Consider the following 13879-nt stretch of genomic DNA (forward strand, 5'->3'; position numbering starts at 1 on the left):
AATGGTAATGATCTGCCTGAGATTAAATATCACCGTTCAACGTTAGTGTTGGCAACATCAAAACTGATCGCAAATGTTTGTTTGCCAATGCTGACTTGGGTTGAGATTTTTACACTCATCATCCATTAAAATAATTTTTAAAAAAGTCAGTGTCGTTAGATACAAACATGATTAATAGAGTATGAGATTTTGACTAAACATACATGTATCGCTCAGTACTGATTTAAGTTGAATATTTTCCGTGAGACTTGCCTCTCAAGATGTATTCGCAATGGCGGAACTGTATTTTTCATCCATGTTTAAGACAATAACTTCATTTTTACAATTAAATTGAACTTAAAAACATGCACATTTATTCTGCACGCGTTTGGAGCTAAAAACGTTTTAATCTTACTTCGAGCTGGAAAGATTTAACGAATTTACGTGCTAACGAATACTTCACTATACTTATAGCAATAAGCTCTTTTCACAAGATGGCATTGTTTTAAATACACTGTTTGCTCTTATAAATGGCGGAAAGCAGAAATTCAATTTAACAAACTAAACCTTCTTTCTTTCATAAGACCTTCCCCACTGAGCTATTCTGGAAAATTTCCATAATATTCAAGCTTCGCTAGATGTTATTCACAACAAAGGAAACAATAATAAAACCAAACTCACAAAAAGTACACAACTATTAAAAGTTTTTTAAGGAATTAAGCCTAATGGGAGAGTTTGGTCTTCAAGGGGTATTAAAGTATCATTTTCTCTGCAAGTTTAAATAAAAGAGAATTTCACCGGTTTCCATTAAGAGAAGGAAAAAAAATAGACCAACTGTGCGTTAAATGAATGCCATAGCATGACCATAGAACGACATGATTTCTTATTGTGTGCCATACACAATGTTTATTGAACAGGGAGTATATTGACAAAATATTTTTTTATGTTCGTTTTCTAGGCCTTTAAAGTTTAATTTTGTGCTAAGTCACTTATGTTGTCCTACCACTCCCAGACTCATTTCAAGCAATGGGAAAGTCCATTAAAATTCATAGATATGATAGTTTTCAATAGACTGACAGTTTCGAGAACGAAATGTCAAAGAAACAACTTCGATCTACCGCCTGTCGGTCAAAATATTTTCGATCTACGACCGTGCCATCATTTTCAAGGTGGTGAAAATACTAATGTTCCACAAAACCATTCCAACCATTCAAACTATTTGGGTTTTTTAGAAACTTACGTACAGAGGCCTACTTGAAAGAAGTGTCGAGTAACTTAATGAATCAACGAAAGCACGAAGTAATGAAAAATTTCTCGTTATAATTTGGCTTTTACTGAGTGTTTGTCCGTTTTAAAATATATTTTTTTACATGGTCGCAGTTGCGATTTCTTTAATCATTGAAATGTCGGAAAACGTGTTTCATCAGCAATCTCGGAGTGTTTAATATCCCGATATTTTTTTTTTCTGTGCGAAATCTGGGATAATTTGAAAAGGTAATTACCGGGCGCTGGTGACAGGAGGGAGAGGGGACAAAAAAAATAAAAAAGGAGGAAAACAAGTTAAACTTGTAACGTCTGGTATCGACTGATTTTTTTTTTTTTTTGCTCCACTCCACGATAAGACGTCGTCAAATTTGTAACTTCCTGAACCGTGTATTCAACACCCGCCGCCAACGCCAGACAAACATGGCGCCAATCTGGAGTTTTGGTGACGCCAGAAAAAGAAAAATGGGGGGGGGGGGGGAATAATAATGTTCACGCGAGTAGGAAGTTCCGCGATTGGAACGGTTGTTATATTTTTTTCCCCCCGCGCGCCTCCACGGAGCGCGGCGACGCCTCCATTAGCCCGGGCGCTCGCAGACACGTCATTAGCGTTGAGCGCCAGACTGCTGTCATGGCGGTCGCGCGTCTGAAGGGGGAAGCCTTCTTTTCACAGACGAGAGAGACAAAACCCGAAGTTCCCCGAAGTTCGTGCTTTTTTTTTCCGTATCTTTAACGTAGCTATCCTAACCAAATCAACCGTCCACAAATGTTTTAAAAGTATTTATAATGTAGCTAACCTAACCTAATTGACCATTAGTAGAGATCTGAAAAATTCGCGGGGTCATTTCGTGTTACGCTAAAATTCAAATAATTATACCTTAGTGCTGCTTCTGTCGTTGGTTCACTGTTAATCTGTAGGATTGAGAGCCAATTAGAAACCCTCCCCCATATAAGTGTCGAATCACAGGCCACCCAGTCGAGACGACTCACAAGTCAACAGCCAATGAACAGTTGGCATTTTCCCGAGTGTGAAGAGGATATTGGAGTCTATCCTGGAGGTCATTGAACCCGCGAATTTTTCCGGTCTCTAACCATTAGTATCCTTTTATCAACACCGCCATATTTATGTACAATGAACAACCCCCCCTCCCCCCCCCCCCAGATGCACGATCGGAGGTTTGGCTCTCTCGTCTGTGAAAAGAAGGCTTCCCGTCTGAAGGGGGGTCGGAGCGCGACTGTCATTCCCGCGGCTCTGCCCGCCTTCGTTGTTACTCGCGCGCTCATTGGCTGGGCGAGGAACACTCGGAGCACACACTGCCCGCGAGGGGGAAATGTGTACCCGGGCGCACCCACACACACACACACGCGCGCGCGCGGTGTGCACAGCTTCAGAACAAACAACAAGTATGGATTGGAATCTACGTGATTTAAAAATCATTGTAAATCGAGGTAAATGTTTTAAGGGACCCGCCTGGGCAGTGGGGTGCTTGTGTTTGAGAGACAGGACGATAAGGGCGACCATCGCTGGTGCTTCTAGCGCGGTATCGCCTCCAAGCGCGGCGACAGTAAAATTATATGGCGGAGAAATGAATATAAAGGTATAATGCGCGAGGGGGACGCACCAAAACGCCGAAATACCACAACGCCGAACGTACAATAAAGCCGAATGCCAAATTGACTACAACGCCGACAGCTAGAAAACTGCTGTGTACCACAACGCCGAAATACATTAACGCCGAATAATGTCATTGCAGGACTGCCACAAAGGTTAGGTAAGGTTAGGTTAGGTTAGGCTAGGTTAGGCTAGGTTAGGCTAGCCTAAGTTAGGTTAGGTTGTGGTATTTCGGCGTTAAGATACATTTAACATTTTTCGGCGTTACTGTATTTTGGCGTTGTGGTACACAGCAGTTTTCTAGCTGTCGGCGTTGCGGTCAATTTGGCATTCGGCGTTATGGTATTCGGCGTTATTGTACGTTCGGCGTTGTGGTAACGACCCTAATGCGAGTCCCTTGGTTGCTTTTAACAATCTGCACCAGATGTTTCATGCCTATAGAACTGCTCTGTAGTTATTTTCACAATTACAAAAATAAAATTTTAAAACGAAATCTGGAAACAATGTTAATCATTCTCTCTCTACGTATTCACAGATAATTTTTCGTAGATGATGGACTCCCAGTGGGGTGTGTTGAGCAGCTTTAAAATGGCGTGGTTTTTCCTGAAGTCCAGCGCACCGTGTGTGTGTCCGGGTAGGCAGGGGCCTTAATGGCGCCGTCTGCCCGGGCACACACACGGTGCGCAGAGCTCCAGGAGAAGTCACGCGATTTCAAAACTACTCAACATATCCGAGTGGGGTCTGTTTCAGAAAAGCATTTTAAAATTCGCTGACGGGCTGAAAAGTACTTTTTGATTTCGGATTAAGTCTTTAACCTGTATTTTTAGGAGAGTTAAAATGACTAAAAGGCGTGTTTTCGGAGTAAATTTTTGACGTGGCAACGTCTAATAAATCGATGAACGCCGGCTGCACGCACTAAAAAGTGTCCCGTTAAGCACATTGTTCCGTTACGCTGTGTCCCGTTACGCTGTGTCCCGTTACGCTAACAAATTGACTAAAAATTATGGTGATTCATATAATTGATGATAGATATTTGAATACAATTTATTTATATGACAACTTGTTCATAATTATATTTAAATTTTATAGCTAAACGCCAGTGTTTAAAATTAATTACAAGTCATCTACACGTGAACTGTTTCGTCGACTGTTTATAAAGTGAAGTGAAAAGTTAATGTGGTTTTCATTGCTTATTACAAAAGCAATTTCGGCAATAAAGGTTAATTATTCTTGCATTTTAAAAATATGATTACTAGTATAATTTCAAGTATTTATTCTTTTATTATTAAAATAAAAAATGATTCAATTTTATTCATAAAAGTATGCAATCGTTTCATCAATGTTTTGTTACGACGTTGTCACGTTAAACAATCGTCCGTAAACCGACCTTACAGACAACCAATATTTTTAGGCGTAAAACAACCGGTACAGATTCTTGAAAGCACTTAAGGGGCTTGCGTTACACATTTTACCTTCATTTCTCCGCCATGTAATGTCACGGTCGCCGCTCATACGCACTGGGAGAAGACTGCGCGCCAGTCCAGAGAGGCGACACCGCGCTAGAAGCCAGTGGCGTGCCCAGGATTTTGCACTGGGGGGGGGGGGGGTGGTCAGGCAGAAGGCTAGGGCCTTTCCGGGGGGCCTGGGGGGTTCCACCCCCGGGAAAATTTTGAAAAATACGTGTTCAATATTGCTGATTAAGGCTATCTAAAAAAATACTGTTTAATTAAACATTTAAGCTTGTATCATTGAATTTATTTTAATATCATACTAAATATTTATTTTTTTTCATTTTATGAATTTAATATTTATATATTTTTAGCCCTGGGGGGGGGGGGGGTGGTCCGGTCCCGCTCGGTCCCCCCCCCCCCCCCCCTAGGCACGCCCCTGCTAGAAGCACCAGCGGGCATACCGCCTCGCCGACACACGTATGTACATTGCTGACGAGTGCAGGCTGCTATGAAGCAGTCTGAAACTACGCTCGGCCGTGGCCCTGGCTGTGGTCAGGGTGTCCACAAGGAAAAAAAAAATATTTCGTACCAACTTAGGCGAGAAAAAAAGTACTAGATTTGAAAAAAAAAGTACTAAATTATAATTTGTTATGGTTTTAACGATTTAGGAAGTTATTAAGACATTCCAGTGCTCTAACTTAAATATCACACCACACACACAGACATTCCATAGTTTTTTTAAAAAATAATTACGCTTAATAATAAAACATATTGGAGTTACTGTAATATTATTATATTAAAGAAAAAAAAGTACTAGATCTGAGCGTAAATGTACTAGACCACTAAAAAAACTTATACAAGTACTATATCTAGTACGACAGTACTAACTGTGGACATCCTGTGAGGCTGTGGCGGGACGGGAAGTATTCTTTTCACAAACGAGAGGGCCAAAAGCCCGATCGTGCATCTTCGGTTTTTTTTTTGTTCATTGTAAATAAATATGGCGGTGTTGATAAAAGAATACTAATGGTCAGTTAGGTTAGGTTAGCTACATTATAAATACTTTAAAACATTGTGGACGGTTGATTTTGGCTAGGAGAGTCACATTAAAGATACGGATAAAAACGTGAACTTCGGGGAACTTCGGGGAACTTCGGGTTTTGGCTCTCTCGTCTGTGAAAGGAAGTAAAGGCTTCCCGTGGCGGAACAGAGAGTCGGGCTGTCGCGTGCAGACCTTGCAGCCCCCGGGGCGCTGCGCTGTAATCTGATTGGCCGCGGCAGCGCCGCATTGTGCTCGCTCCGGGGCCGGTCCGGGAGCCGTGAGAAGGGAGGGGGTGGACGTTCACCCGCCCTGCAGTCCCTACACCCCTCACCCTCCGGTAATCAGTCGCCTGGATTGCAATTACCGGGGCGACCCTTGCAAGTCGCGCTGGAGCCACGGGAGAGTTGCTTCTGGCGAGGGTTCTTAAGGCCCTGCCGCACGTTCGGTCCAACTTTCGCCTCCGACGCCTTCCAGTAAGTCGAGTCAAACAGAAGATTGGGGGGAGGGGGAGGGGTTATGACGGCACCGAAAACGTCAATAGCCCCAGCCATGTTTGTTTGACAAGTTGGACAGCTTGAGTTTCCCTATAAAAAAAACTCTTGGATGGAATCCTTTTCCGTCACAACGAATCTTTAAAATGGCGATTAAAGAGTTTATAAAATAAAGTAGGTGTGAAAAAATAATTTTCTAGAATTTTATAATATCGCCGAACATTTGCTTTTTATAATGCAACGAATATTATTGTGAGTTATAGACTTGCGTTTTTTTTTTAAATAAAATACAAGTGCACTAATAGCATAACAAGTTATATAAATTTGCATAAATAACTATGATGCATTATTTAATTTCAAAATGAGATCAAAATCTAAAAGTTTGGGATACCTCAGATCCAAAAATTAATTTATTATAGTGTGATTGATTCACAATAGCGCATAGGACGTTCGTGTGCATGGAAAATAGGTCGTACACGTACGACGGAAATAAATATTTTTTATTTCTGATTACGGACGCAAGGCACAACAGCTAATGAGTAGGGCCATGTATATTTCGCGAAAAGATTTCTAGTCTAGTTATAAGTTAAAACACTGTAACATCGTCTTTGTTTTGTGACTGGGTGTAAATCTTTCAGGCACATGTATAATTTTAGCGCACCAATCACAGTAATTCAGTGCGGAAGCAAACGCGTCCCGAGTGGCTACGACTTCTCTCTCAAGCGGCCGCCAATCACCAGGAAGAAAACGCTGCTACGAGTATACCTTGTTGCAGTCTAATAGGCGTTCAGATTTATTCGCGAAAAATGCCTGCCCCTACCAATGAGAGTAGAGTAGGAAGCCATTTTGGCGGGACTAGAGAACTGTTTATACTTATCAATCACATTTTGTCAAGAACGTTTCGAGATATTACAATGCTCAGGTGTAATTCCTGCATTTAAAAGAAAAATAATTCCCGCTATTACTTATAAGTCTTTAGCAAACACTGCTGACTAAAAGAACGTATCATGGTTAGAATAGTTAACTAAAAATTTTATATAACCCTATATTTATAAGTTGAAAAAAATGTGCTCACAAATTTCTGAGCAGTTTTCACGGGATAATCATTTGGTAGTTAATATATACCTAGTTCCTTACTAACAGTACCAACAGGTGTCGTCTACTTCGCGAAATTTCACTGGCTGAAATCAACCGTAAGATTTCAATTGTAAACCGGTTTCGCACAGGTGTGCACATTCGTGCGCACTCGTTCGTGGTTTTATTTGAAGTGAAAACTTCTATGGGAAGGTTTGGATAGGGAGTAAATTCATGTAAGTCGTCATCGACATGGTCACGTGACGTGTTAACGATAACACTACATCTGTTCCCATTAGTATAACTTACTGCGCTTTTACATCTTAATTGTACGATTACTGTGCAGTTAAAAAGTGAGTATAAAATATATTAATATTCTCATATAAATAATATAGTTTGAATAACGAAGAAAACGGAGTCTTTGTAGCAATATTACCTAAAAATTAAGCACATCATCATTTATTTATTTTAATACCTACAATTACTATGCAATGCGTATTTTTATAGTAATTTAGGAGTTATTATACTAACGTGATGAAACAAATTTGTTGTGTGATAATATTTCTTTCGAAAAAATTGCTAAAAAGGTTTTCACTTCTGTCGGCAGTCCTCATGACTGCTTTGTAATATTTTTTTTTTTGGGGGGGGGGGGGGAACCCAGTCTACCGCTCATATCTCACAGTTGTCTTGTGCACTGGTAGAAGACTGCGCGCCAGCTCAGAGGAGACACCGCGCTAGAAGCACCAGCCAGTCCCGCCTCGCCGACACAAATGCAGCCCTTGGCTAGGCAGTGGAAGGGGGAGGGGGTTGGAAGTCGGAGGAGGGGAAGTGAGAGGCGCTGTCTCCTGCAGACGGCGGACGTAACGACGGCGTGATGACTGTAGGATGGTGCCTTCCTCCCTACCAAACCCTTCCCTTCCACCCCTCAAGCAGGGGGCTTTCAGAAGACCGCTTTATTGTGAGGGCGGGCGCAGGCGGAGCTGACGGGGAACTTTATTGTTACATATTATCTCCAGACGCGTGGGCTGCATCTCTTCTCTTCGCTTCGCTTCGCTTCTCGTGCAGCGTCGCGCGCATCAATGTCCGTGTCACAAGTGTGTTACCTACTTTTTTTTTTGTTGACGTGAATACGTCTTTAAAATTGATAGTGTTCGCAGGCTTTCACGGCCATTGTCTGAAGTAGCTTGGCTTCTGGGTTGTAGCCGTGTCCTTGGCGAATAATTCACCGACGTTTCGGTCGACATTGCAGTCGCCATCATCAGGGAGCAGTTCCATACTGTAGAACACGGCTACAACCCAGAAGCCAAGCTATGTCTTTAAAATTGCTTCCATAGCGGGAGGCAATTAAAAAAAAAAAGAATGATAACAAAATCGGGGGATACAGTTTGGTGTTGCAGCTTCATATCTAACATCTCCATCCAAAATTTAATTACCACCACTGGATAGCTAAAGGATCAAAGAATCATTTACGCTAAGTGAGGACTGTGGCTGCATCGCGCGCGGTGGAGGGGGAAGCGCCGCCATTTTGAGGTCATTTTGCTGCGTTTAGAGATTTCCATTTAGTATAACATTTTGACTCGGAGAAGCTACGACGTTCGTTTGAGTTTCAATCGTCAGCTCTCGTCAAAACCTATCGATTGCAATATATAAAACATTAGTGTAAAATAGTTGCAGTGAATATATATGCTGTTAAAATAAAAAAAATAGCGTATTTTATATTTTTGTATAGAAAATATTACCTGTTACGTAAACGTATTCACGTACAACACACGGCCGTGTCCATGACAGAGCCACACCCCATTTTTTTATGGTAAAAAACTTAGCTCTCGGTATACAGCATTTCGTAGGAGTAATTTCGAGACTGGAACGGAAGTGCGTAAACTATGGTGCTGCCATCTGTGGAAAAGTCTCAGAAATTTCGAAAAAAGGTTGGGTGGACCCGTGTGATTCATCCGTGTAAATAACTTTCGATGAACATTAGCAGAATTTACACCGCTAATAGGTATTAAATATAATACAATTTTATTATAGTGCAACTATCATTTAATACTTTATGTTATAAGTAGGGACCGGAAAAATTCGCTGATTCAATGACCTCTAGGATAGGCTCCATTATCCTCTGCACTTCTCAAGTAAACACGCGTGTTCATTGGGTATTAAATTGTGAGTCTTCTCCACTGGGTAGCTTGTGATTCGACGCTTCTTTGGTCGGTAGTCTCTCATTGGCCCAGAAAGCTCCAGATAAACCGCGAGCCAATAGCAGAACCAGCAGAATTATACACATGTTTGAATTTCAGCCTATCACGAAATGAATCCACGAATTTTTCCGGTTTCTAGTTATAAGTTATAATTTACGTTATAAACCTGGCATTTCAACCCTTAGTTAACATTGAAATGTAGAGATAGCCCAGCTTTCTTCATACTGTAGAGAGACATGTTGACCCTACATATATTCGACGCCATGAAAAATAAAAGAATTTCGTGATGAAATTTTTATGTTAAATCTTAAATGTTGAATAAGCTCGCGGTAAGGTTCAAGTTTGTTTGTGGGTACTTTTAACAGTTCAAACGACCGCGCGGTAAATAGACTGTGGGGGGGGGGGGGGGAGAAAGGCGGGAAAGGGGGGGGGGAAATGAGAACGCTGGAACGTGCGTTCCTGACAACACGGTGGATAGAACACTGCGCGCCATTGTGTGCCATTGTGCGCTTCCGGCGGAACTCGGGGAAAATTTTTGCTTTTTGGCGGTTCCCGGAGAGCGACGTGCAAAGATGCGAGTAGAGATCCCCTGATGTTTTATACCCGCCTCCTTCAGAAACCTCGCACAAAAAAAAAAAAAGAAAGAAAGTACTTTCTGGTTTTACCGCGGTGGAGGGAAAATTTTTCTCCGCTATAGGCTATATGAAAAAAAAAAATCGCTGGCTCATTACACGGTGTCTTAACTCGCTAAGAAGTTTCCGCTTGCAACCGCTACAGGGGTGGCATAAGTTCTCGAGTTGGGGGGGGGGGGGGGAGGGGAATAAAATATTCGGGAAAGGAGAGAGGAATGGTTCATCTCCTTCCCCATTCAACCCTTCCCCCCCCCCCTTTTTTTTCGACTCCTTACCACTCACTATCCCTTCAGGCCGCCCACGGGTGAACGACGCCCTCTTTTCCTTCTGCATCGTCGGGCAAGTTCGTTATTTTGGCAGGTGAATGTTTGCGAGACGAAGTTACGGGGGGGGGGGGGGGGGGGGAAAGGGGGAGAGACGGAGAAGTTAGCGAAAATCCTTGCTTAACTCCCCACCCCTCTCCATTTCCCCACCACCTTCCTTCGACGCGATAATGTTCTCGCTCTCATTAGAAGTAATTTCCAGCTACGCCGTGAAAGAGAAGCCCCGTCTGGGACGGGACAAAAGAAGAGAAAGAGAGAGAGAGAGAGAGAAATTTTTTTTTATCGCAAACCTCCGCGGCTTATGGCGAGAAAAAAAAGTTGAAGGGTTGCGCTCAAACCAATACAATAAATTTATTTTTTATTTTTTTATTTTCATAACTTTATCTCTCTATCTCTCTCTTTTCTAAGCAACACAGAGTAGCAATGTAGAATAAAAAAAGAACTTACTTTCTTGATGTATTTTTAAGCACAGTAAAAATAAAAACCTTAATTTGTATAGCAGCTCTCGTACAATTAACTTTTCTTTTGTGTAATTACTACCGAAACTGTACTTTATTGTGAGGTAATAATCACGTAAATTTTCTCGTAAAAAACGCTGCTCGGTAAGTTTATTTTAATTAATTTTTATTCAATAACTAAATGTTATAAATTATAATCTATTATGCAAATAAATTATACACACAGGAACATAAACCTCACTTGTTTAAAAAAATATTAACACAATTTAATTCACTAGTATTCACAATAAATAAATATTTTTAATTACATGGACCAGTAATCAATATTAATCACTGAAGTAAATAATTTAAAGCACATATTATATCATTTTTATTTGTATCTAGTCTTTTGTTCATCCTGTAAAAAAAGGGGGGTTGTCTGTAAAGTCGGTTTACGGACGATAATTTTACGCGATAACGTCATAAGAAAACATTGATGAAAAATTGCATACTTTTTAATTTTCAAATAATGTTTACAGTTTTTTTGCAAATATTAATTTAAATAATTTGTTTAAATATAATCACGAACAATAATTAGTTAAAAAGCCCGACTTAACCTGTTTGATATTATAGAAGATTTTTCTCGCACGGTGGTTGGCCGGTTCTTGCACGCTCGGCTCAGGCGGAACGTGACAATTTTTTCGTGCGTGCAGCCGGCGTTCGTCGATTTATCAATAGAGACCGGAAAAATTCGCGAATTTTATTTCGCGATAGGCTAAAACACAAATAGTTATACCTCAGTGCTGCCTATGCTATTGGCTCACAACTCACCTGGATGACGCTGGGCCAATGAGATACACCCCCCACCAAAGCTTTATCGAATCACAGGCTGCTACGTTGGGACGTCTCACAAGACAGCAGCCAATGAGTGGGTGACATTTGACCGAGTGTACGTAGAACTGTGGAGTTCATGCTACAGGTCATTGAACCCGCGAATTTTTTCCGGTCCCTAGTTATCAGACGTTATCACGTCAAAAAATTCCGTTGCATTGCGCGCATCGTGAATATTCATTTTTCTTTTATAACGCGCCTAAAGAAGTATAAACTTAACAAAAACAACGTGGTGTGTGTGTATAAGCCCGGCTGCGGTGTTGTGCTGCGCCGGGCTGGCTTCGCCCGGATGAAGACAGCCAGCCGGGTCTCGCAGCTCGGAGGGGGCGGAGCCCAGAACCCTGTTAACTGGCCGGCCGCCGGGCGATAAATCCGCGGCCGCTCGAAACTCCCGGCCCTGCGGTATTACAACCCCCTCCCCCCTCTCCCCCTCACAACGTGCGGAGGTTCCGCGGGGTCCCTCACCCCTCCCCTCCCCTCACCACGCGAGTTACAGGCCCGTGTTTAGGGCCGCTTTTGACTCGGTCATTAACAAGACCTCCACGCCGCCTTGAGGTGGAGGGGGGAGAGAGCTTGTGTTTTTCCCGGTGAGGGAGGGGGGGGGGGTGAACGAGTGGGGGAGAGAGAAATTCGGCCCCGAGTAACTCGTAAACCTTCCAGAGTTCGTTGCGGGGTTGCGGAAGGGGTTGGATGTTTGGGGGGGGGGGGGGGGCGGCTCCTGAAAGACGGCGTCTAGTGGCCTCGAGACGCCCGTAAACAAACTAGGAGCTGCAGGGCGATGGGGTTAAGGTTCGAGAGGGCCTTAAAACGGACACACGCCGCACGCAAGAGGAAGGGCACTGGGCTTAAGTGTCGCCACGTCCTAAAACATAAACATCGAAAGGGAAATCGCGGTCGATCCTGCGGTAGACCTCCCCCTCCCCTCCCCCCTTTGACCCATATCCCACACCAACCCCTTTGCCTTGACCCAAACAATACACTCGCTCGACATTCGCAGTCTTGTCATCACTGAAGTGCAGAGAACAGAACTACGGTTGAATGTACGCTTTCGGGACACGCGGTTATTGTTTAGTATGAAAACACTCTTACAAAAAAAACTTGCGGTACTGTGACAAATTATGGCCATTAAATGGGCCTGGCACTGACATCACAAAAAAATGCGACATACTTCAAACCAAAAACATTGTTCACTTGCTTACCAGTATACCCTGACTAACATATAGCATAGCAAAGTCTGTAATTATTTTTATCACTCATTTTAATGCATAGGCTATTACATGCATATTATCTCTTTTTTTAAATAGTTTTTTGGTGCATTTTTATGCATGCTCGGTTGTTTAATATTCAGGTACACCATATACACAGAATGATGTATTGCGAAAAATAAGTCAACTATTTCGAGAAAAAAAAAGAACAAATCATAAAGTCAAAACAAGTTTTTCCTTTATCTTACTGACAACCCAAATTAATTCACATTCATAGGATATTGTAGCTTTATTTATTAAGTACTGTCTGTAGCAGCCATTAACTAAAGACCTTAGAAATTCCTCATTTTATAGGTATAGCAAAATAAATCAATTCAAACGAATGCCACACAGTAAGCCATGAATTGGTAGCAGTGTGTGTGTTTTGTTTTGCACATGAACAGCAATCTGAAGAACAAGATCCTACTGGTGCTCTTACTGGCTATGCAGAGAGAACAGGATACCTACATCACTAGCTTTATTTTTCACGCTTTAATCAGTTTAATTATCAGAGTAAACAAGTTGAGAGAAACATCGTGCAGTCAGTCTTGTATTGGTAGCAGAGCGTGGTTTCATTTTCGCAGGGGGTCGCGGCCTGAAAAATGTGAGCCTGCTGGTGTTTCCGCCGGCAGTGCAGAGAGGGCAGCACGCGTCGTTGCTGTGCCTGTACGACCTGGAGGGGGCGCCCTTGTACTCCGTCAAGTGGTACCGTGGCCGGCTGGAGTTCTACCGTTACTCGCCCAGCGAGAAGCCGCCCACCAAGATCTTCCCGTTCCCTGGCATCCACGTCGATGTGAGTGTTCTTCCGTCTCTGGTCAGCACTGCAGCATTCGATTACCTTTAAAATACTCGTGAATGTAACCACAGGTGTAAGAAGGGGAGTGCTGTGGATGTGGTAAGACAAGGCGGTACGCCTTAACTTCGCCACTTAAAATAAGGCAATAAATAAATGTGTAGGCGATAAAATGACAAAAACATGTGGCCACAATATATTTTTATTATTATTAAAATTTTGGCAATGCACTAGAGAAAAGCCTTGTTTAAGATATTTAGAGTGTATAGACATATAAACCTTCTAATTATGTACGAAATCTGACTTTAGTTTTAACACTCATACTTTCATTATGTGTTTCAGTAGCATCATGTGAGAAACTTTTATTTTTTCAAAGCTTTGTCTCTCTGACTTAACCATCTTCAAAAACAAAAACAAATTAGCGAAATGAATTGATTTTAATGATGTTA

The 13879-nt window shown here is 42.1% G+C and overlaps 1 protein-coding gene across 1 annotated transcript in view; it reads left to right on the forward strand.

Annotated features, from left to right (window-relative positions):
• The window catches only part of LOC134543238 (uncharacterized), a 109045-nt gene that overhangs the window by 43182 nt on the left and 51984 nt on the right, over window positions 1–13879 (forward strand). Inside the window, exon 2 of the mRNA XM_063388140.1 lies at window positions 13222–13430. Within this exon, the coding sequence (XP_063244210.1) occupies window positions 13222–13430 (209 nt within the window). The remainder of the gene's footprint in view (window positions 1–13221; window positions 13431–13879) is intronic.

The sequence above is a fragment of the Bacillus rossius genome, assembly GCF_032445375.1.
Source record: "Bacillus rossius redtenbacheri isolate Brsri chromosome 9 unlocalized genomic scaffold, Brsri_v3 Brsri_v3_scf9_2, whole genome shotgun sequence".
NCBI classification, from domain to species: Eukaryota; Metazoa; Arthropoda; class Insecta; order Phasmatodea; family Bacillidae; genus Bacillus; species Bacillus rossius.